Source organism: Coregonus clupeaformis, chromosome 28 (assembly GCF_020615455.1).
Source record: "Coregonus clupeaformis isolate EN_2021a chromosome 28, ASM2061545v1, whole genome shotgun sequence".
NCBI classification, from domain to species: Eukaryota; Metazoa; Chordata; class Actinopteri; order Salmoniformes; family Salmonidae; genus Coregonus; species Coregonus clupeaformis.
In genome coordinates this window covers 1336485-1359971 of record NC_059219.1, presented here as the reverse complement: position 1 = coordinate 1359971, position 23487 = coordinate 1336485, and the positions used below count along the sequence as shown (strand labels likewise).

General features: G+C 44.1%; 1 protein-coding gene across 1 annotated transcript in view; it reads right to left on the bottom strand.

The window, feature by feature from the left end:
* Window positions 1–536: 536 nt before the first annotated feature.
* Window positions 537–23487, bottom strand: part of LOC121570072 (protein O-linked-mannose beta-1,4-N-acetylglucosaminyltransferase 2) — a 31078-nt gene continuing 8127 nt past the window's right edge. The window contains exon 2 of the mRNA XM_041881542.2: window positions 537–3377. Within this exon, the coding sequence (XP_041737476.1) occupies window positions 1525–3303 (1779 nt within the window). The 5' untranslated portion in view covers window positions 3304–3377 and the 3' untranslated portion in view covers window positions 537–1524. The remainder of the gene's footprint in view (window positions 3378–23487) is intronic.

Sequence of the window (23487 nt, the reverse complement as noted above, 5' to 3'; positions counted from 1 at the left end):
TATATTCTCTTTATTTTCATTTAGAGGAACCCTGTTCTAAAAAAACTGCTGCATTTGAATGAATAATGCATGTTCTAGTCAGCATCTTTAGAAAACTGGAAACATATTTTCCTGGACACACTCTTGAAAGTTTTCATCTACCTTGAATTAATATCTCAAATAATCTAGAAGAGGAAGAATTTATTATGCATGGGCCACAATAGGTCAAAAAGGTAAATGGCAAATATTAGACCCTCAATGAAGCACAAGATAATCCAATTACAACTAATAACACATACTTAATGGTAGACTGGTGACCATATTTTCAAATTCACTTTGGTTTCTCTTAAAGGGATACTTCGGGATTTTGGCAATGAGGCCCTTTATCTACTTGTCCAGAGTCAGATGAACTCATGGATACTATTTTTATGTCTCTGCGTGTGGTTTGAAGGGAGTTGCTAACTAGCGCTAGGGGAGTTGCTAACTAGCGCTAGCGCAATTGCTAACTAGCGTTAGCGCAATGACTGGAAGTGTATCATAGACTTCCAGTCATTGTGCTAATGCTAGTTAGGATTGGCACACGAAACTACCTCTAACTTCCTTCATACTGCATGCAGAGGCATAAATATGGTACCCACAAGTTCAACTGACTCTAAGTAAGTAGAAAAAAGGCGTAATTGCCAGAATCTCACAGTATCCCTTTAAGGTTTTGGCAACATTCTGCAAACAATTATGTAAATTGCCAATTAGAAAGGCAACATGACAAAGCTACAACTTTGTGCAGGAGGGTAGGCTAAGCCACAAAGGTGTGATTTATCAGATAACAGTATAACAAATCAGAAACCAACAAAGAGGTATGAAACCAAGACCAAGTCATCATAAAGTCCCATCTGGGCTTTGCTGAAAACCTACATTACATACTCAAATAGGTTCAGTGTTTTAGACTAATAAAAAAGATACATTAATTCATACTATACATTTTTGCTCATAAATAAATATATAAAATAAATTCCTATACCTCAAAAAGAGACATTGTATAGCACTTTCTGCCTAAGGTACAGACAATGTATCCTTAAATCGTGACTCGTGTCCCTGCATCCCATGCTAAATGCCATTGAATTTCCATTGCATTTCACTCTCTTCTGTGTGAGGACATGGTCATCTCATCACACAGCACAGTCTCTAATACCAGATACTGATTACATCATATCAACTATCCTCAATCGGAGACTATCCTCAATCCCAGATTTTCATATTAAAGAGATTGAACGGGATCTTAAGCACTTACAAATTCGTAACACATCATACGAATTGCAGGAAACATACATTTGTGCAGGACATAACATATCATACGGAATGGATGACGTTGTATACAACTGTGCACAATTTTCTGGGACCCATTTTGGCTTGAGAGTGCTACTTTCAAAACTACTGGCTGAAATTATACAGAACCTTTCTAGCATCACTTTCTATAACCCACAGCCCCAATATCTGATCATCTGGAACAAGCAGTCACAAACTTGAGACTGTATATATCAACTAAAGTTATGTCCTGCACATGAGTACATCTGCAAAGGGCCCCAGGAGGTTTTTGTTAAAGATGCAGCGCACCCACACCAGGTACGTCGTAAAGGGTTTGATGTTTTCAGAGAAGGTATAGTTCTGGTGGGGGAGAATATAAGGCATGTATGTGTTCTCTCCTTGCTCCTGGATCCACACTTCGTACTTCACCTCCCTGACCTTCAGGTACTTGAGGTTCCAGGGGATTTGCCACGACACAGTCAGCTTGGCCTCGTTGGTGGCCCGGACCGACGTCTGGCACTGGGGCTCTCTGACCCGGCCCGGGTGGACCGTGCTGGCAGGCTTGGCCTTCTTCAGGTTGGGCCTGGTTTTCACTGTCTCTCTGAGAGCCTCTAGTAAAGAAGGGATGTCCACTATGGTGTCCTGGTAGATGCGATAGAGCCACTCAGGGTTGCGGCAGCACAGGTGTCTGGGTACTTCCTTACTGGCCAGGATGTGTTCCTGCTCTTCCTTCTCCAGGTGGGCTATACCTCCCTGCTCCCAGGGCCTCTCTGGGTAGGCCACAGAGTTCTCCTCCACCATGTTCCTCCAGGCCACATACTGCAGGTCCATGCCTGGTAGAGAGGCCAGGGTTTTGTAAGGGGTGTACTGCTCTGGGTTGACCGCATAGGGGAAGAGCTCCACTACGACGGCCCCCCGGGGGAGGAAGAGAGAGGAGACCAGCTGGGCACCGTGCATGCTGACCAACATGGAGGCCCCGCTGATGACCTTGACGATGCTTGGGAAGGTCTGCTCCTCCAGAGACACCGTCACGGCTCTCATCTGGAACTCCTGCGCCAACGCCAGGATCAGCTCCGCTTCGTTCAGGATGAGTCTGTTGATGGAGCGACTGAACACTACGATGTACTCGTCCTTTTCCTCTGCCGCGCTCTCCTCTCCTCCGCCTTGCGTGTTGATATTGAGCTTCTCCATCAGCGATGAGGCAAACTGCCGGATCTCGTTCCCAGAGACCAGGATGTTGGCTTTGGGGCCCTGTGGCTGGACAAAGCCATACTGGTACCATGTGGTCATCTTGGACAAGCCCACGTAGGACTTAGTGAAGCACATAAGTTTGCCAAAGTTCCTCAGCTGCTCTTTGAGGAGTGGCTGCTTGCTGCTCAGCAGACGGTAGAGGTCAAAGTGTGCACCCTCGCCCCAGCCCTCCATGAAGACCAGGCGGGCCTCATCGTCCAGGTCCGAGTACTGCCGCATGGTGTAGAAGATGGGCAGCAGGTCGTCGTGGAAGACGTGCATCAGGTTATCCGGATTGAACCGGTTGAGGATGAGGGTGACGTCAGGGATGAACACAGGCTTGGGCATGAACTTGAGGGCGGCGGCGGGCAGCTCTAGGAAGTTGAAGTACTGGGTGTTGTGATCCTCCACAGAGGACAGGTCCAGCAGGGCTGGCTGGAAGCGCCGTGGCCCCAGGTTGGGCAGCATGAAGGAGGAGTTGCTGTGGAAGAAGACAAACTCCTCGGCCTCGGCACAGTAGCAGAGGTAGTCGAAGCGGCAGATGCGGTCAGTGTGCATCTTGCCGGTGCAGACCATGCGGGTGCCATGCTCCTGGAGGGCCAGCAGAGCGGCATGGTAGTCTATCCGGGCCTGGGACAGCTCCTGGGACTGGTGGGTCAGCTGCAGCTCCTCCTCCAGTACTGCAGCGTGCTCGCTCAGCCTTACGTACTTCCAGAGCAGTGCTGCCACCACTGAAACTAGTAGGCCATTCAGAATGGCCGCCACGTTCATCCTGCAGCTCGCCGCACGCATTACAGCTCCACGTCCAATCTGATCTCTGACCTCACACGCATGCTCCGCCTCCCGCTAGCAAGGCGCCGATACACCTGGAGAGGAGAGAGATGGGAGTGTAGGGGGGAGGGGAAAGGGAAAGAGAGATTATTTTTAGCATACTACTGATATCATGTTTCCAACTGAATCAACTGAACATACTATGTTTCAGACTTTCCAAATTCAAATTACATTCAAACTCAAAGCAATCAGAAATAATACAAAACAGAGCCTATTATTTGCAGTGCTATTGATGAAGGTCTACATACCAAAGCATGGCTCAGAGCCCCTTCCCTCGGAGAAGCCTTTGTCTGCGTCCCAAATAAAGTGATACTCCGAGATTTTGGCAATGAATCCCTTTACCCCCAGTCAGATTAACTTGGAATATCATTTTTATGTCTCTGCGTGCAGTTTGAAGGAAGTTGCTAACTAGCGTTAGCGCAATTGCTAACTAGGGTTAAGGCAATGACTGGAAGTCTATGGGAACAGCTAACAACGCTAGTTAACATTGGCTCACACAACTACCTCTAACTTCCTTCATACTGGGCGCAGAGACATACAGTGCATTCGGAAAGTATTCAGACCCCTTCTCCACATTTTGTTACGTTACAGCCTTATTCTAAAATTGATTAAATAGTTGTTTCCCCTCAATCTACACACAATACTCCATAATGACAAAGGGGAAACTAGTTTTTAAAATGTTTGTAAAATGTATAAAATAGTAAAAACTGAAATACCTCACATGATTTGGAAAGGCACACACATATCTATATAAGGTCCCACAGTTGACAGTGCATGTCAGAGCAAAAACCAAGCCAAGATGTCGAAGGAATTGTCCGTAGAGCTCCGAGACAGGATTGTGTCGAGGCACAGATCTGGAGAAGGGTACCAAAAAATCTCTGCAGCATTTAAGGTCCCCAAGAACACAGTGGCCTCCATCATTCTTAAATGGAAGAAGTTTGGAACCAAGGACTCTTCCTAGAGCTGGCCGCCCGGCCAAACTTAGCAATCGGGGGAGAAGGGCCTTGGTCAGGGAGGTGACCAAGAACCCGATGGTCACTCTGACATAGCTCCAGAGTTCCTCTGTGGAGATGGGAGAACCTTCTAGAAGGACAATGTCATATTATTATTATTACTACAACCATCTCTGCCAGACTGAATCCACCCCTCAGTAAAAGGCACATGACAGTAAGCTTGGAGTTTGCAAAAAGGCACCTAAAGGACTCTCAGACCATGAGAAACAAGATTCTCTGGTCTGATGAAACCAAGATTGAACTCCTTGGCCTGAATGCCAAGCGTCACGTCTGGAGGAAACCTGGCACCATCCCTACGGTGAAACATGGCGGTGGCAGCATCATGCTGTGGGGATGTTTTTCAGTGGCAGGGACTGGGAGACTAGTCAGGATCGAGGGAAAGATGAACGGAGCGAAGCACAGAGAGAGACCCTTGATGAAAACAACAGGACAACAACCCTAAGCACACAGCCAAGACTACACAGGAGTGGCTTCGGGACAAGTCTCTGAATGTCCTTGAGTGGCCCAGCCAGAGCCCAGACTTGAACCCGATCTAACATCTCTGGAGAATCCTAAAAATAGCTGTGCAGTGACGCTCCCCATCCAACCTGACAGAGCTTGAGAGGATCTGCACAGAAGAATGGGAGAAACTCCCCAAATACAGGTGTGCCAAGGTTGTAGCGTCATACCCAAGAAGACTAGAGGCTGTAATTGCTGCCAAAGGTGCTTCAACAAGGTAGTGAATAAAGGGTCTGAATACTAATGTAAATGTGCTAGTTTTTCAATTTTTTAAAAATACATTTGCAAACATTTCAACAAAAAAATAATGTTGCTTTGTCATTATGGGGTATTGTGTGTACAGTCGTGGTCAAAAGTTTTGAGAATGACACAAATACAAATTTTCACAAAGTCTGCTGCCTCAGTTTTGATGATGGCAATTTGCATATACTCCAGAATGTTATGAAGAGTGATCAGATGAATTGCAATTAATTGCAAAGTCCCTCTTTGCCATGAAAATGAACTTAATCCCCCAAAAACATTTCCACTGCATTTCAGCCCTGCCGCAAAAGGACCAGCTGTCATCATGTCAGTGATTCTCTTGTTAACACAGTTGAGAGTGTTGACGAGGACAAGGCTGGAGATCACTCTGTCATGCTGATTGAGTTAGAATAACAGACTGGAAGCTTTAAAAGGAGGGTGGTGCTTGAAATCATTGTTCTTCCTCTGTTAACCATGGTTACCTGCAAGGAAACACATGCCGTCATCATTGCTTTGCACAAAAAGGGCTTCACAGGCAAGGATACTGCTGCTAGTAAGATTGCACCTAAATCAAGCATTTATCGGATCATCAAGAACTTCAAGGAGAGAGGTTCAATTGTTGCGAAGAAGGCATCAGGGCGCCCAAGAAAGTCTAGCAAGCGCCAGGACCGTCTCCTAAAGTTGATTCAGCTGCGGGATCGGGGCACCACCAGTGCAGAGCTTGCTCAGGAATGGCAGCAGGCAGGTGTGAGTGCATCTGCACGCACAGTGAGGCGAATACTTTTGGAGGATGGCCTGGTGTCAAGAAGGGCAGCAAAGAAGCCACTTCTCTCCAGGAAAAACATCAGGGACAGACTGATATTCTGCAAAAGGTACAGGGATTGGACTGCTGAGGACTGGGGTAAAGTCATTTTCTCTGATGAATACCCTTTCCGATTGTTTGGGGCATCCGGAAAACACCATGTCCGGAGAGGAGAAGGTGAGTACAAGTTAATTGGCAGCATGCCAGGGTGGATTGCAGAGGTCTTGAAAAAGAAGGGTCAACACTGCAAATATTGACTCTTTGCATAAACTTAATGTAATTGTCAATAAAAGCCATTGACACTTATGGAATGCTTGTAACATCTGACAAAAATATCTCATAACACTGAAGCAGCGAACTTTGTGAAGACCAATACTTGTGTCATTCTCAAAACTTTTGACCACGACTATAGATTGATGAGGAAAAACAACAATTTTATCAATTTTAGAATAAGGCTGTAACATAACAAAATGTGGAAAAAGTCAAGGGGTCTGAACACTTTCCGAATGCATGTTACAAATGGTATTCACAAGTTCATCTGTCTGGGGAAGTAGATAAAGGGCCTCATTGCGAAAATCTCAAAGTATTCCTTTTTAGTGCACTACTTTTGACCAGGACCCATATGGCTCTGATCAAAAGTAGTGCACTATATAGGCTAGGGAAAAGGGTGCCATTTGGGGCGCATCCTTTGTTTACCTTGGTGGATAAGCACAGGCATTCCTAGAACCTTAAATCACATCCCCCTCCTGGTTATGTCTTGATGAATTTCATTGTGAGGAGAGAAAGTGGAAAATAAGTTCCTCTTAAAACTACACTAATCTGCATATTGAGAGAACATGTGAGTCATGTGGTGAGAGAGACTGTCTGCGTCCCAAATTCTATTCCCTATATAGCGCACTAATTTTGACCAGTCAAGGACCCATAGGGCTGCAGGCAAAAGTAGTGCACTATCTTGGGAATACAGTGCCATTTGGGATGCAGCCACTAATTCAGATCCCAAGCAGCTGCTTCCAGACTATGGTGGAAAATAGTCATCTAAAAGGTTGACTGCTACAATAACAAAGGTTTCTATAGGCTAGCCTCTGCCTGGGATACTATAAATATCACATCACTTTCCATAATAGCCACTGAGATTAAATTAATATAATTATTCCAGTATAAAAAAAGTTGAGGGTGTGTAAATGACATACAGGTTTGAGACTTAAAACACTTCATTTAAATATGCTTTAAATCACCATGATAACTTAGCAATACCCAAAAAGAAGAGTCAAGAGAGTTTTCTCCCTAAGAAATCCAGAGACTCATCATATCAGCAATATAGCATAGTCATTTGCATCTATAATATTAATCAGAATCTACAGAGTAGCTCCCTAACCTTCAACTTTGGGCTGCAGACACTAAATACACTCCCGTCCTCTCCCTGGAGCCAGACTGTGTCTGCAGTAGGCTTGGTCGGTATACTGTATATGCCGTATACCAGAATATTTGGAAATAACCACGGGATGGTTTTTCAATACCGTTGAAGCTATTTAAAAAAAATGTATTGCAAAAAAGCAGGTTAAACTATTTTGATAAAATAATTTAATTATTAGTGGGTCTTCTGGTTGTAAAATGATTATATTTAGCCTAGATATAATTTTACAATCCCTGAATTCATTAGATTATTCCTGTTTGAAATCCAGTGTATTGCCCTTTAATTGTGCAACATTATTTAGAGAAAAAGTTCCAAAAATCGAGATCTACAGTACCAGTCTAAAGTTTGGACACACCTACTCGTTCAAGGGTTTTTCTTTACTTTTACTATTTTCTACATTGTAGAATAATAGAAGACATCAAAACTATGAAATAACACATATGGAATCATGTAGTAACCAAAAATGTGTTAAACAAATCAAAATATGTTATATTTGAGATTCTTCAAAGTAGGCACTCCTTGCCTTGATGACAGTTTTGCACACTCTTGGCATTCTCTCAACCAGCTTCACCTGGAATGCTTTTCCAACAGTCTTGAAGGAGTCCCCACATTCAGTGGGGAGAACAAGTATTTGATACACTGCCGATTTTGCAGGTTTTCCTACTTACAAAGCATGTAGAGGTCTGTAATTTTTATCATAGGTACACTTCAACTGTGAGAGACGGAATCTAAAACAAAAATCCAGAAAAATCACATTGTATGATTTTTAAGTAATTAATTTGCATTTTATTGCATGACATAAGTATTTGATCACCTACCAACCAGTAAGAATTCCGGCTCTCACAGACCTGTTAGTTTTTCTTTAAGAAGCCCTCCTGTTCTCCACACATTATCTGTATTAACTGCACCTGTTTGAACTCGTTACCTGTATAAAAGACACCTGTCCACACACTCAAACAAACTCCAACCTCTCCACAATGGCCAAGACCAGAGAGCTGTGTAAGGACATCAGGGATAAAATTGTAGACCTGCACAAGGCTGGGATGGGCTACAGGACAATAGGCAAGCAGCTTGGTGAGAAGGCAACAACTGTTGGCGCAATTATTAGAAAATGGAAGAAGTTCAAGATGACGGTCAAATCACCCTCGGTCTGGGGCTCCATGCAAGATCTCACCTCGTGGGGCATCAATGATAATGAGGAAGGTGAGGGATCAGCCCAGAACTGCACGGCAGGACCTGGTCAATGACCTGAAGAGAGCTGGGACCACAGTCTCAAAGAAAACCATTAGTAACACACTACGCCGTCATGGATTAAAATCCTGCAGCGCACGCAAGGTCCCCCTGCTCAAGCCAGCGCATATCCAGGCCTGTCTGAAGTTTGCCAATGACCATCTGGATGATCCAGAGGAGGAATGGGAGAAGGTCATGTGGTCTGGGCAATAATCTTTCTGATTGAGAGGGAGTCAAATACTTATTTCCCTCATTAAAATGCAAATCAATTTATAACATTTTTGACATGCGTTTTTCTGGATTTTGTTGTTGTTATTCTGTCTCTCACTGTTCAAATAAACCTACCATTAAAATGATAGACTGATCATTTCTTTGTCAGTGGGCAAACGTACAAAATCAGCAGGGGATCAAATACTTTTTCCCCTCACTGTAGGTGTGTCCAAACTTTTGACTGGTAGTGTATATCGTGAATCAGCCATAAATGTAAAAAAATCTAGATGTGACTTTTAGGCCATATAGACCTAGATTTGGCGCTCTGGTACCGCTTGCCGTGCGGTTGCAGAGAGAACAGTCTATGACTTGGGTGACTGGAGTCTTTGACAATTTTTTGGGCCTTCCTCTGACACAGCCCTACCTTGCTGTCTAATATTTGTTTCGTGCGTGCAGCAAACTGTGAGTAGCATTTTTTTGTTACTTTCATAACTTTATGAACTGTGATATCTGTCAGGCAAACAGTTTGTCAGAGACTGTATAAAATGTTTGCATGCGCTCGTTAGCATTTAGCTAGTATTCGCTATGGTATTTTAAATGTACTTTTTAGTATAACTAACCTTGGGATTACAGAGGCTCAGTGGGGTTTGAAAATAGCGCCCCTTGTGTGCAGTGCCGGTATTATTACCGAATAGCCCGAGATGGCACAAGGTCGGTTTGAAGGTAGGACAATCTGGATACCACCCAAGCCTATTTAGCAGCCAAGCCTATCTATCCTTCAATCCCAGGTTAAGTAAAATAAGTCCAGTTTAACCCTACCTCGATGCCTCTAATGCTTTGAGTTGCAGACATTATGGAGTACAAGATTCATACAGCAGATATCATGGAAACATACTGAACGGCCATTGCCACTTCCAACACACGTTTGCGCAGACACGCATGCACACACACCTGTGATTTCTTCATTTTTTCTGGGTCAAATTGCTCCATCCTAAAAACTCCTTGAGAATCCTCCTTTGCCACTAGCATCCCCAGAGAGCAGCCATCCCCCTACGGTCTTCTTGTCTCTCTCTCTCTCTCTCTCTCTCTCTCTCTCTCTCTCTCTCTCTCTCTCCGCTCCACACTGAGCTCATAAAGAACTCCAGTATCCCTGGCCTGAATCTGCCTGAGTCCCAAATGGCACCCTATTCCCTATTTAGTGCAATACTACATAGGACACAGCCAGCCTTACACTCGCCTGAAGCCCCGGACTCTCTATCCTCTATCTGCCAACCAAGCCAAGGGCCCTGGAGGAAGAAGCCAGACTGAACAAATACATAATGGCTCCATCTCTCCCTCCCTGTGCTCTCTTTCCCTTTCTCTCTTCCTGCTCTCATTCTATCTCTGCTCTCACTCTTTCTCTCAATCTCTTGCTGCTCTCATTCTCTCTTTCCATATCTGCTGCAATAGAGGCAGGCTAAAAAAGTCCTCAGCCTATTTTCACATTCAAATACGTAGGCTACAATATGTCAGTGGTAGTAGTAGCTCAGTCTTTGTGGTAATACCCTGCAGTCATAGATAAGTTACAGGAAAAATACACTGCTCAAAAAAATTAAGGGAACACTAAAATAACACATCCTAGATCTGAATGAATGAAATAATCTTATTAAATACTTTTTTCTTTACATAGTTGAATGTGCTGACAACAAAATCACACAAAAATTATCAATGGAAATCAAATTTATCAACCCATGGAGGTCTGGATTTGGAGTCACCCTCAAAATTAAAGTGGAAAACCACACTACAGGCTGATTTTGATGTAATGTCCTTAAAACAAGTCAAAATGAGGCTCAGTAGTGTGTGTGGCCTCCACCTGCCTGTATGACCTCCCTAAAACGCCTGGGCATGCTCCTGATGAGGTGGCGGATGGTCTCCTGAGGGATCTCCTCCCAGACCTGGACTAAAGCATCTGCCAACTCCTGGACAGTCTGTGGTGCAACGTGGCGTTGGTGCATGGAGCGAGACATGATGTCCCAGATGTGCTCAATTTGATTCAGGTCTGGGGAACGGGCGGGCCAGTCCATAGCATCAATGCCTTCCTCTTGCAGGAACTGCTGACACACTCCAGCCACATGAGGTCTAGCATTGTCTTGCATTAGGAGGAACCCAGGGCCAACCGCACCAGCATATGGTCTCACAAGGGGTCTGAGGATCTCATCTCGGTACCTAATGGCAGTCAGGCTACCTCTGGCGAGCACATGGAGGGCTGTGCTGCCCCCCAAAGAAATGCCACCCCACACCATGACTGACCCACCGCCAAACCGGTCATGCTGGAGGATGTTGCAGGCAGCAGAACGTGCTCCACGGCGTCTCCAGACTCGGTCACGTCTGTCACATGTGCTCACATGTGTGAACCTGCTTTCATCTGTGAAGAGCACAGGGCGCCAGTGGCGAATTTGCCAATCTTGGTGTTCTCTGGCAAATGCCAAACGTCCTGCACGGTGTTGGGCTGTAAGCACAACCCCCACCTGTGGACGTCGGGCCCTCATAGAATCTGTTTCTGACCGTTTGAGCAGACACATGCACATTTGTGGCCTGCTGGAGGTCATTTTGCAGGGCTCTGGCAGTGCTCCTCCTGCTCCTCCTTGCACAAAGGCGGAGGTAGCAGCCCTGCTGCTGGGTTGTTGCCTTCCTACGGCCTCCTCCACGTCTCCTGATGTACTGGCCTGTCTCCTGGTAGCGCCTCCATGCTCTGGAAACTACGCTGACAGACACAGCAAACCTTCTTGCCACAGCTTGCATTGATGTGCCATCCTGGATGAGCTGCACTACCTGAGCCACTTGTGTGGGTTGTAGACTCCGTCTCATGCTACCACTAGAGTGAAAGCACCGCCAGCATTCAAGTGACCAAAACATCAGCCAGGAAGCATAGGAACTGAGAAGTGGTCTGTGGTCACCACCTGCAAAACCAGTCCTTTATTGGGGGTGTCTTGCCAATTGCCTATAATTTCCACCTGTTGTCTATTCCATTTGCACAACAGCATGTGAAATGTATTGTCAATCAGTGTTGCTTCCTAAGTGGACAGTTTGATTTCACAGAAGTGAGATTGACTTGGAGTTACATTGTGTTGTTTAAGTGTTCCCTTTATTTTTTTTAGCAGTGTATATAGAAACACAGAACAGTTACACAAGAGCTTAAAATAGACTACTTTAATGAGAGCTTTTTCACTTGTTTTCATTACAATTTGAGATTGAGTTTACCAAAAGAGCATGATACTAATTCAGGTGGGAAAAGTATTGGGGAAGCCCTTATCTCCATCTATAGATACAATATGATAGCAATGCAGATGTACCGGTACTCATAATACTCATATGTGAACTGCACTACATTTGAAGTTAAACCGAGTGAATCCCATCGTTCTTTTGTCATCAAATCCCGGGCCTCCTTTTTTCTCCTCTACCCCACATGTTTGACTTGGATCGCCATTCGCCAAGGGCACTGGCAGAGGAGTCAGGTTTGGTTAACTCGCCTCTACCCACTGACCCATACTGTACTGACGGGGGGCTAAAGCCCATTATTAGACACTGCTGGTGACCTTGACAGCTGGGCCTATAGGCCTCATGACCTGGGTGTCATCAGGAGGACAATATGGTTCTGTCCCAAATGGCACCCAATTCCCTTTAAAGTGCACTACTTTTGATGTGCCCTGGTCAGAAGTAGTGCACTACAAAGGGAATAGGGTGCTATTTGGGAAGCAGCCTCTGGCTGTCCCTAAAAAAATAAATTACCTACAGGGTTCCTCTGAAGTTTGACCAAGCCCCCTACATGGGATTTAGGTCCAGAGATTACTTCTGATATTTTAAATGTACCTGTGAGTCCAAATAGGCAGATAGCACAAACCCCTCAGATTTCCCTTTTAACCTACCCATTTAACCAATTCCTACACGTTTTTAAGTTGGTATGCCATTCAGACAATAACACTTCATTTTACTCATTCACATTCATGAAGCACGACAAATGGGCTAATAGTGCTCAATGTCATTTTTTTGCAGCTAAAATGTCACACAGCATGAAGACCTAAAGCAGCATTGCCCTCCAATTCATGAGGACAAGGGCAATGGTGCCAGTGCCACTGTTAATCCTCCTCGATGCACACAGGCGGCCCACAGGGATGCGTGCAGGGCCCACTGCAATTCCACTGTGCCAAGTACTGAAGGGCTTTCAAAAGGTCAGCCTGCCTCTATGATAAATTAGCAGGCAATTCCATGGCACCATCTTCAGCTAACACTGCAGCGAGCCGTTGAGGTTTCGGTTTTTGTGAGAGAAAATGAGGATCCAAACACCACCGCTCCGCTCTCCAGTGTTCTCCCTTCAGAGACACCCCATGATGCTTTCCAAATTAAATATCCTGATGTGTAATAGCTTATTCCAATTCTGAATTATACAGACATATAGAAAAAGGATGGTAGGATGAATTGGGATATGCTAGCCCTCAGGAAAAACAGAACACTGTCTCAATTTAAGAAGCAGATATTAATGATTACATAGCGTAATGAAAAGTCTTGCACAATTTGACAACAAATCTGAATTTTCGAAGAAAAGACTCTGGCACCGTGACCAGCATGCAGAAATGACAGGACAAGTTTTTTTTAAAACTTGGCCATCCTGTTACTAGGACCACAGAACTGGAATGAGATTTTAGATTAGATTTGTTGCACAACCTGTCACGGTCATAACCATTCAGGCACAATTACTTTAATTAGCCTACATTTTGGTGCTCCAGATAATATTGTGGTACACACAGATTTAGATATAGCTAAATACTTTTTCTATGCAAAGTAAAGTGTTTTTGTGAACAACAGACAAAGTAGGCTATATCTAATCGAACTAATCTGACTAAATCAGGGGTTTTCAAACTGGGGTCCGCAAAATATATTTTTTATTATGGGCAGAGGGGTATTTTGGGTGAATTATTTGATTAATATCTGCAACACAATACCACCATGGCAGGGTTTCCGTTAGGAAAATGTGGCGCCAGACATTTGACCGGCAGCATTTAAATCTAACGGATATTTGAGAAAATTACCAGACCCATATGCATTAGGTGCGTAACCTGATTAGGGCGTCCCCCCACAGTGTTGAGAATGACAGATCAAATCAAATCAAATCTTATTGGTCACATGCGCCGAATACAACAGGTGCAGACATTACAGTGAAATGGTTACTTACAGCCCTTAACCAACAGTGCATTTATTTTAAACAAAAAAGTAAGAATAAAACAACAACAAAAAAGTGTTGAGAAAAAACGTTTAGATTATGGTAATTCATATTAACAGAAGTTGCAAGTCGAGGATGCAACGATGTGCGGTCCTTCTTACCTAATTCTGATGCACACTTTGAAGATAGAATAACTGTCCACATTTACTCAGCCAACAAACAGCAAAATCACTAGCCTATGTCAATCTACTATCCCCATAGTAAAAAAGTTAACCTATTCTATTGGTCAGCTTGTTGAGAAAGAAATAGCCTAATAGCGTTAAAGTTTGTTCCATAATGCAATTAGAGGGAAAACACCTGTCAAAAGCGCACTGCACATGCGAGCGGTTTCCTATGACATATATTAAAATATCAAATAAAATTGTATTTGTCACATGCGCTGAATACAAGCCCTTAACCAACAATGCCGTTCAAGAAATAGAGTTAAGAAAATATTTACTAAATAAACAAAAGTAAAAAAATATATTTACAAAAATAACACTAAATATCAATAACGAGGCTATATACAGGGGGTACCGGTACCGAGTCAATGTGCGGGGGTACAAGTTAGTTGAGGTAATTTGTACATGTAGGTAGGGGTAAAGTGACGATGCATAGATAATAAACAGTGAGTAGCAGCAGTGTAAAAACAAAAGAGGAGGGGGGGGCCTTCCTCTGACACCGCCCATTATATAGGTCCTGGATGGCAGGAAGCTTGGCCCCAGTGATTTACTGGGCCGTACGCACTACCCTCTGTAGCACCTTACGGTTGGATGCCGAGCAGTTGCCATACCAGGCGGTGATGCAACCGGTCAGGATGCTCTCAATGGTGCAGCTGTATACATTTTTGAGGATCTGGGGACCCATGCCAAATCTTTTCAGTCTCCTGAGGGGGAAAAGGTGTTGTCGTGCCCTCTTCACGACTGTCTGGGTGTGTTTGGACCATGATTGTTTGTTGGTGATGCTGACACCAAGGAACTTGAAAAACTCTTGACCCGCTCCACTACAGCCCCGTCGATGTTAAATGGGGGCCTGTTCGGCCCTCCTGTCCCTGTAGTCCACGATCAGCTTCTTTGTCTTGCTCACATTGAGGGAGAGGTTGTTGTCCTGGCACCACACTGCCAGGTCTCTCTGACCTCCTCCCTATAAGCTGTCTCATCGTTGTCAGTGATCATGCCTATCACTGTTGTGTCGTCAGCAAACTTAATGATGGTGTTGGAGTCGTGCTTGTCCACGCAGTCGTGGGTGAACAGGGAGTACAGGAAGGGACTAAGCACGCACCCCTGAGGGGCCCCCGTGTTGAGGATCAGCGTGGTAGATGTGTTGTTACCTACCCTTACCACCTGGGGGTGGCTCGTCAGGAAGTCTAGGATCCAGTTGCAGAGGGAGGTGTTTAGTCCCAGGGTCCTTAGCTTAGTGATGAGCTTTGTGGGCACTATGGTGTTGAACGCTGCGCTGTAGTCAATGAACAGCATTCTCACGTAGGTGTTCCTTTTGTCCAGGTGGGAAAGGGCAGTGTGGAGTGCGATTGAGATTGCGTCATATGTGGATTTGTTGGGGCGGTATGCGAATTTGAGTGGGTCTAGGGTTTCCGGGATGATGGTGTTGATGTGAGCCATGACCAGCCTTTCAAAGCACTTCATGGCTACCGACTTGAGTGCTACGGAGTGGTAGTCATTTAGGCAGGTTACCTTCGCTTTCTTGGGCACAGGGACTATGGTGGTCTGCATGAAAGGCATTTAGCTTGTCTGGTAGGCTCGCGTCACTGGGCAGCTCGCAGATGGGTTTCACTTTGTAGTCCGTAATAGTTTCAAAGCCCTGCCACATCCGATGTGTCAGAGCCCGTCAGAAATGTAGAAAGAGGGGAGATGTAAAATGCAACAACTAGCATGGGTTGCTAATATGACTAGGATTGTGCCTTTGGCTACTGGACTATGAAAGAAAGTCGATATGGTCTGATTTTGGCTAAGCTACCTTGAAGCAAGGTAAGACGTGCACGTCATAATATGTATTAAAACTTTCAGGTTTGAAACAATTAAGTATATAGGTTTTCAAAATGCATACTGTCTTCAGCTCATTGCAAAGTGGTGTGAGACACGGTGATGAAGCCTGCCTTCCGTTGCCTATGCATTTGCTGTTTGAGATGCTGTAGCAGCAGCTCTCACGCTGTCCGACAGATTTTCCACTCAAAGGCTCTGTATCTGTATGCTGTATGCGTGTGATAAATAAGATACATAACGAATATACTGTACACACACGCCAATTTAATTCAGCAAATTCACCTATAGACCAATAAACATGACTGAGCAGTATTTCTGTCTGTAATAAATGCCTTTTGTGGGGAAAAACTCATTCTGATTGGCTGGGCTTGGTTCCCCGGTGGGTGGGCCTGGCTGCCAAGTCAGTGGACCTATGCCCTCCCCGGCCCACCCATGGCTGCAGGGCCTAATGAATTTACTTCAATTGACTGATTTCCTTATATGAACTGTGGAATCGCAGTAAAATATTTCAAATTGTTGAATGTTGCATTTATATTTTTGTTCAGTATATTTCCATCGATTGGTATTTCCATCAATGAAAAAGCTAAAAAAAAACATTATTTCGCAATGGGATTTTTCTTCTTCTCCCGGACAATTGGCCGGCACCAATTTTAAATTATCGCTTTTCTATTATATATATATATATAATTTTTATTTATTTTTTTAAATCGGCCAAAAGCCAGCTATTACCGGCTAACGTAAACCCTGCACCATGGATACCATTTGTATGTCTCTGAGTCAGAGTGAGCGGAGTTGAGTGTTGGAAATCCCGGTCATTGCTCATGGAGCAGTGCGTGCGCACAAACCACTCCATGCTCACAGGAAAAAATAACTCCCGCTCCAAATTCGCTCCATTCATTAAATTCACAATTTAACCAACACCCATCTATTTTTGTGACTACCTGGACCTACCAATTAGTTTTTAAGTATTGAAACCCCACCTCTTTAAGGAATACCTGGGATAGGATAAAGTAATCCTTCTACCCCCCCCCTTACCCCAACCCAAACCCCAACCCCCCCCAAAAAACAAAAAAAAAACATTGTAAAGTGGTGATCCCACTGGCTATAAGGTGAATGCACCTATTTGTAAGTCGCTCTGGATAAGAGCGTCTGCTAAATGACGTAAATGTAAATGTAATACCATATGGATTTGAATTAAAAGTATTTAAATAAACATGAATGTAAGAAGCGAACATAATTTCAAATAGGCTACAGTGCCTTGTTACGTTACAGCCTTATTCTAAAATGGATTTAAAATATAATAATCCTCAGCAATCTACACACAATACCCCATAATGACAAAAATGTTTGCACATTTATAAAAATTAAAACCTATGCAATACCTACATTAAATTGATTGTACATGATTTGGAAAGGCACACACCTGTCTATATAAGGTCCCACAGTTGACAGTGCAAGTTAGAGCAAAAACCAAGCCATGAGGTCGAAGGAATTGTCCATAGAGCTCTGAGACAGGATTGTGTCGAGGCACAGATCTGGGGAAGGGTACCAAAACATTTCTGCAGCATTGAATGTCCCCAAGAACACAGTGGCCTCCATCATTCTTACATGGAAGAAGTTTGGAACCACCAAGACTCTACCTATAGATGGCTGCCCGGCCAAACTGAGCATTCGGGGGAGAAGGGCCTTGGTCAGGGAGGTGACCAAGAACCCAATGGTCACTTTGACAGAGCTCTAGAGTTCCTCTGTGGAGATGGGAGAACCTTCCAGAAGGACAACCATCTCTGTAGCACTCCACCAATCAGGCCTTTATGGTAGAGTGGCTAGACGGAAGCCACTCCTCAGTAAAAGGCACATAACAGCCCGCTTGGAGTTTGCCAAAAGGCACCCAAAGACTCTCAGACCATGAGAAACAAGATTCTCTGGTCTGATGAAACCAAGATTGAACTCTTTGGCCTGAATGCCAAGCGTCACGTCTGGAGGAAACCTGGCACCATCCCTACGGTGAAGCATGGTGGTGGCAGTATCATGCTGTGGGGATGTTTTTCAGCGGAAGGAACTGGGAGACTGGTCAGGATTGAGGGAAAGATAAACGGAGTAAAGTACAGAGAGGTCCTTGATAAAAACCTGCTCCAGATCGCTCAGGACCTCAGACTGGGGCGAATGTTCACCTTCCAACGGGACAACGACCCTAAGCACACAGCCAAGATAACGCAGGAGTGGCTTCGGGACAAGTCTCTGAATGTCCTTGAGTGGCCCAGCCAGAGCCCGGACTTGAACCCTTTCGAACATCTCTGGACAGACCTGAAAATAGCTGTGCAGCAACGCTCCCCATGACAGCTTGAGAGGATCTGCAGAGAAGAATAGGAGAAACTACCCAAATACAAATCAAATCTTATTTGTCACATACACGTGTTTAGCAGATGTTATTGCGGGTGTAGCGAAATGCTTGTGCTTCTAGCTCTGACAGTGGAGTAATATCTAACAAGTAATATCTAACAATTTCACAACATATACCCTATACACACAAATCTAGTAAGGAATGGAATTTAAATAATATAAATAAAAATAATATGCCATTTAGCAGATGCTTTTATCCAAAGCGACTTAGTCACGCGTGCATACATTTTTGTGTATGGGTGGTCCCGGGGATCGAACCCACTGCCTTGGCGTTACAAGCGCCGTGCTCTACCAGCTGAGCTACAGAGGACCACAATTTAAGAACATATACATAAAGTTGAAGTCGGAAGTTTATATACACTTAGGTTGGAGTCATTAAAACTCGTTTTTCAACCACTCCACACATTTCTTGTTAACAAACTATAGTTTTGGCAAGTCGGTTAGGACATCTACTTTGTGCATGACACAAGTAATTTTTCCAACAATTGTTTACAAACAGATTATTTCATTTAGAATTCACTGTATCACAATTCCAGTGGGTCAGAAGTTTACATACACTAAGTTCACTGTGCCTTTAAACAGCTTGGAAAATTCCAGAAAATGATGTCATGGCTTTAGAAGCTTCTGATAGGCTAATTTAAATATTTTGAGTCAATTGAAGGTGTACCTGTGGATGTATTTCAAGGCCTACCTCCAAACTCAGTGCCTCTTTGCTTGACATCATGGGAAAATCTAAAGAAAAATCAGCCAAGACCTCAGAAACATTCTTGTAGACCTCCACAAGTGTGGTTCATCTTTGGGAGCAATTTCCAAATGCCTGAAGGTACCGCGTTCATCTGTACAAACAATAGTACGCAAGTATAAACACCATGGGACCACGCAGCCGTCATACCGCTCAGGAAGGAGACGCGTTCTATCTCATAGAGATGAACGTACTTTGGTGCGAAAAGTGCAAATCAATCCCAGAACAGCAGCAAAGGACATTGAGAAGATGCTGGAGGAAACAGGTACAAAAGTAGCTATATCCACAGTAAAACAAGTCCTATATCGACATACCCTGAAAGGCCGCTCAGCAAGGAAGAAGCCACTGCTCCAAAACTGCCATAAAAAAGCCAGACTACGGTTTGCAACTGTACATTGGGACAAATATCGTACTTTTTGGAGAAATGTCCTCTGGTCTGATGAAACAAAAATAGAACTGTTTGGCCATAATGACCATCGTTATGTTTGGAGGAAAAAGGGGGATGCTTGCAAGCCGAAGAACACCATCCCAACCGTGAAGCACGGGGGTGGCAGCATCATGCTGTGGGGGTGCTTTGCTGCAGGAGGGAAAGGTGCACTTCACAAAATAGATGGCATCATGAGGAAGGAAAATTATGTGAATATATTGAAGCAACATCTCAAGACATCAGTCAGGAAGTTAAAGCTTGGTCGCAAATGGGTCTTCCAAAAGCATACTTCCAAAGTTGTGGCAAAATGGCTTAAAGACAACAAAGTCAAGGTATTGGAGTGGCCATCACAAAGCCCTGACCTCAATCCTATAGAACATTTGTGGGCAGAACTGAAAAAGCTTGTGCGAGCAAGGAGGCCTACAAACCTGACTTTGTTACACCAGCTCTGTCAGGAGGAATGGGCCAAAATTCACCCAACTTATTGTGGGAAGCTTGTGGAAGGCTACCCGAAACGTTTGACCCAAGTTAAACAATTTAAAGGCAATGCTACCAAATACTAATTGAGTGTATGTAAACTTCTGACCCACTGGGAATGTGATGAAAGAAATAAAAGCTGAAATTAATCACTCTCTACTATTACTCTGACATTTCACATTCTTAAAATAAAGTGGTGATCCTAACTGACCTAAGACAGGGAATTTTTACTTGGATTAAATGTCAGGAATTGTGAAAAACTGAGTTTAAATGTATTTGGCTAAGGTGTATGTAAACTTCCGACTTCAACTGTATAAGGACAAGCAAAGACAGAGCGGCATGGACTAAGATACAGTAGAATATTATAGAATACAGTATATACATATGAGATGAGTAGTGCAAGATATGTAAACATTATTAAAGTGACTAGTGTTCCATTTCTTAAAGTGGCCAGTGATTTCAATAGGCAGCAGCAGCCTCTAATGTGCTAGTGATGTCTATTTAACAGTCTGATGGCCTTGAGATAGAAGCCGTTTTTCATTCTCTCGGTCCCAGCTTTGATGCACCTGTACTGACCTCGCCTTCTGGATGATAGCGGGGTGAACAGGCAGTGGCTCGGGTGGTTAATGTCCTTGGTGTGGCAAGCTTGTAGCATCATACCCAAGAAGACTCGATGCTGTAATCACTGCCAAAGGTGCTTCAAAAAAGTACTGAGTAAAGGGTCTGAATACTTATGTAAATGTGATAGTTTGTTATTTGTAATAAATTAGAAAAAATGTCTAAAAACGTGTTTTTGCTTTGTCATTATGGGTATTGTGTGTAGACTGATGAGGAAAAATACTATAGGCTGGTAGGGACATAAAGCGTGCAGCATTTAAACATTACGTTGTATTAAATCATTATAGTCTATAAATTGCGCATATAGGCTGTGACTTAGAATTAAATACAAATTAAACTAAAAATGACTTAAAATTCAAATTCATTTTTAGAAACACGAGTTTGGCCAATCTGTGGCTTCAGGCTCATGCGACGGTGCCTGGAGAGCCGGCCAGCATCCTCTCCACACTTGCACAGCCACTGGGGATGCTAAACACCCTTTTGGCCACTCTTGCCAGGCTGGGCAGAGATGCAGAGTTGTTTATTTTTCTACAGGTAGGCCTAAATGTTTTTAGGCAAAATAACCCAATCAAAACGGAAAGCTCCTTGAACGTGGGAATATGCCAGGCCTATTGGGCCAAAATCAATTATGGCCTATTGTATAGATAATAAAACGAAAATGAACGAAACGTTTAAGAGACCTGATTTGTTGTTTATAGATACTTTGCTACAATGACACAGTTATCTACCCACCTCGTTCCTTTCTTTTAGCATTTGCACGTAGTAAGTACACCATCATACTTTTGGGATAAGTGTATTTTCAGATTCCACAATGATTCTTTGGTTGTAGATGTTTTATGTAGCCAGCGTGTAACAACTGCCATTTCCTGCACATAGAACAACGGCATCCGGTCTATAACCTAATAGTTTAGCACCATACCAGCATGTGGCATCCAATCCTTACACATAACAGTGGACACTACATCACCGCACTCCCTCTCTTGCTCTTGGTCCTCATCTTTTTAAATCACCTTGATTTAGCACCTGTGTGATTCTTTATGAAAATATTTAGCGAACTCCATGAGAGTAGCGAAAGCAAGAGGCTATTAGCAGCACACAAGTAGACTACAAATGCATGCTGGGGCGGCATGCCCTGAGCTCCTGAAGTGAGCGCTACTGGAGCGAATTGGAGCGGGCGAGAAGGCCGATGCTCCAGCCTCTGGGTATCTGGCTCCACGCTCCAGTCAAATTGGGCACGCTCCGCTCCAGCTCTGCTCACACTCTGCTCTGCGTCCAGCATGAAGGAAGTTCAAGGTAGTTTCACGAGCCAATGCTAACTAGGATTAGCGCAATGAATGGAAGTCTACAGGAAGAGTTCGCATGCTAGCTGTTCCTGTTCATCCAACTCTGGGGAAGTAGATAGTGAGGGAAAAAAGTATTTGATCCCCTGCTGATTTTGTACATTTGCCCACTGACAAAGAAATTATCAGTCTATAATTTTAATGGTAGGTTTATTTGAACAGTGAGAGACAGAATAACAACAAAAAAATCCAGAAAAACACATGTCAAAAATGTTATAAATTGATTTGCATTTTAATGAGGGAAATAAGGATTTGACCCCATCTCAATCAGAAAGATTTCTGGCTTCCAGGTGTCTTTTATACAGGTACCGAGCTGAGATTAGGAGCACACTCTTAAAGGGAGTGTTCCTAATCTCAGTTTGTTACCTGTATAAAAGACACCTGTCCACAGAAGCAATCAATCAATTAGATTCCAAACTCTCCACCATGGCCAAGACCAAAGAGCTCTCCAAGGATGTCAGGGACAAGATTGTAGACCTACACAAGGCTCGAATGGGCTACAAGACCATCGCCAAACAGCTTGGTGAGAAGGTGACAACAGTTGGTGCGATTATTCGCAAATGGAAGAAACACAAAATAACGGTCAATCTCCCTCGGTCTGGGGCTCCATGCAAGATCTCACCTCGTGGAGTTGCAATGATCATGAGAACGGTGAGGAATCAGCCCAGAACTACACGGGAGGATCTTGTCAATGATCTCAAGGCAGCTGGGACCATAGTCACCAAGAAAACAATTGATAACACACTACGCCGTGAAGGACTGAAATCCTGCAGCACCCGCAAGGTCCCCCTACTCAAGAAAGCACATATACAGGCCCGTCTGAAATTTGCCAATGAACATCTGAATGACTCAGAGGAGAACTGGGTGAAAGTGTTGTGGTCAGATGACACCAAAATTGAGCTCTTTGGCATCAACTCAACTCGCCGTGTTTGGAGGAGGAGGAATGTTGCCTATGACCCCAAGAACACCATCCTCACCGTCAAACATGGAGGTGGAAACATTATGCTTTTGGGGTGTTTTTCTGCTAAGGGGACAGGACAACTTCACTGCATCAAAGGGACGATGGACGGGGCCATGTACCGTCAAATCTTGGGTGAGAACCTCCTTCCCTCAGCCAGGGCATTGGAAATGGGTCGTGGATGGGTATTCCAGCATGACAATGACCCAAAACACACGGCCAAGGCAACAAAGGAGTGGCTCAAGAAGTAGCACATTAAGGTCCTGGAGTGGCCTAGCCAGTCTCCAGACCTTAATCCCATAGAAAATCTGTGGAGGGAGCTGAAGGTTTGAGTTGCCAAACGTCAGCCTCGAAACCTTAACGACTTGGAGAAGATCTGCAAAGAGGAGTGGGACAAAATCCCTCCTGAGATGTGTGCAAACCTGGTGGCCAACTACAAGAAACGTCTGACCTCTGTGATTGCCAGCAAGGGTTTTGCCACCAAGTACTAACTCATGTTTTGCAGAGGGGTCAAATACTTATTTCCCTCATTAAAATGCA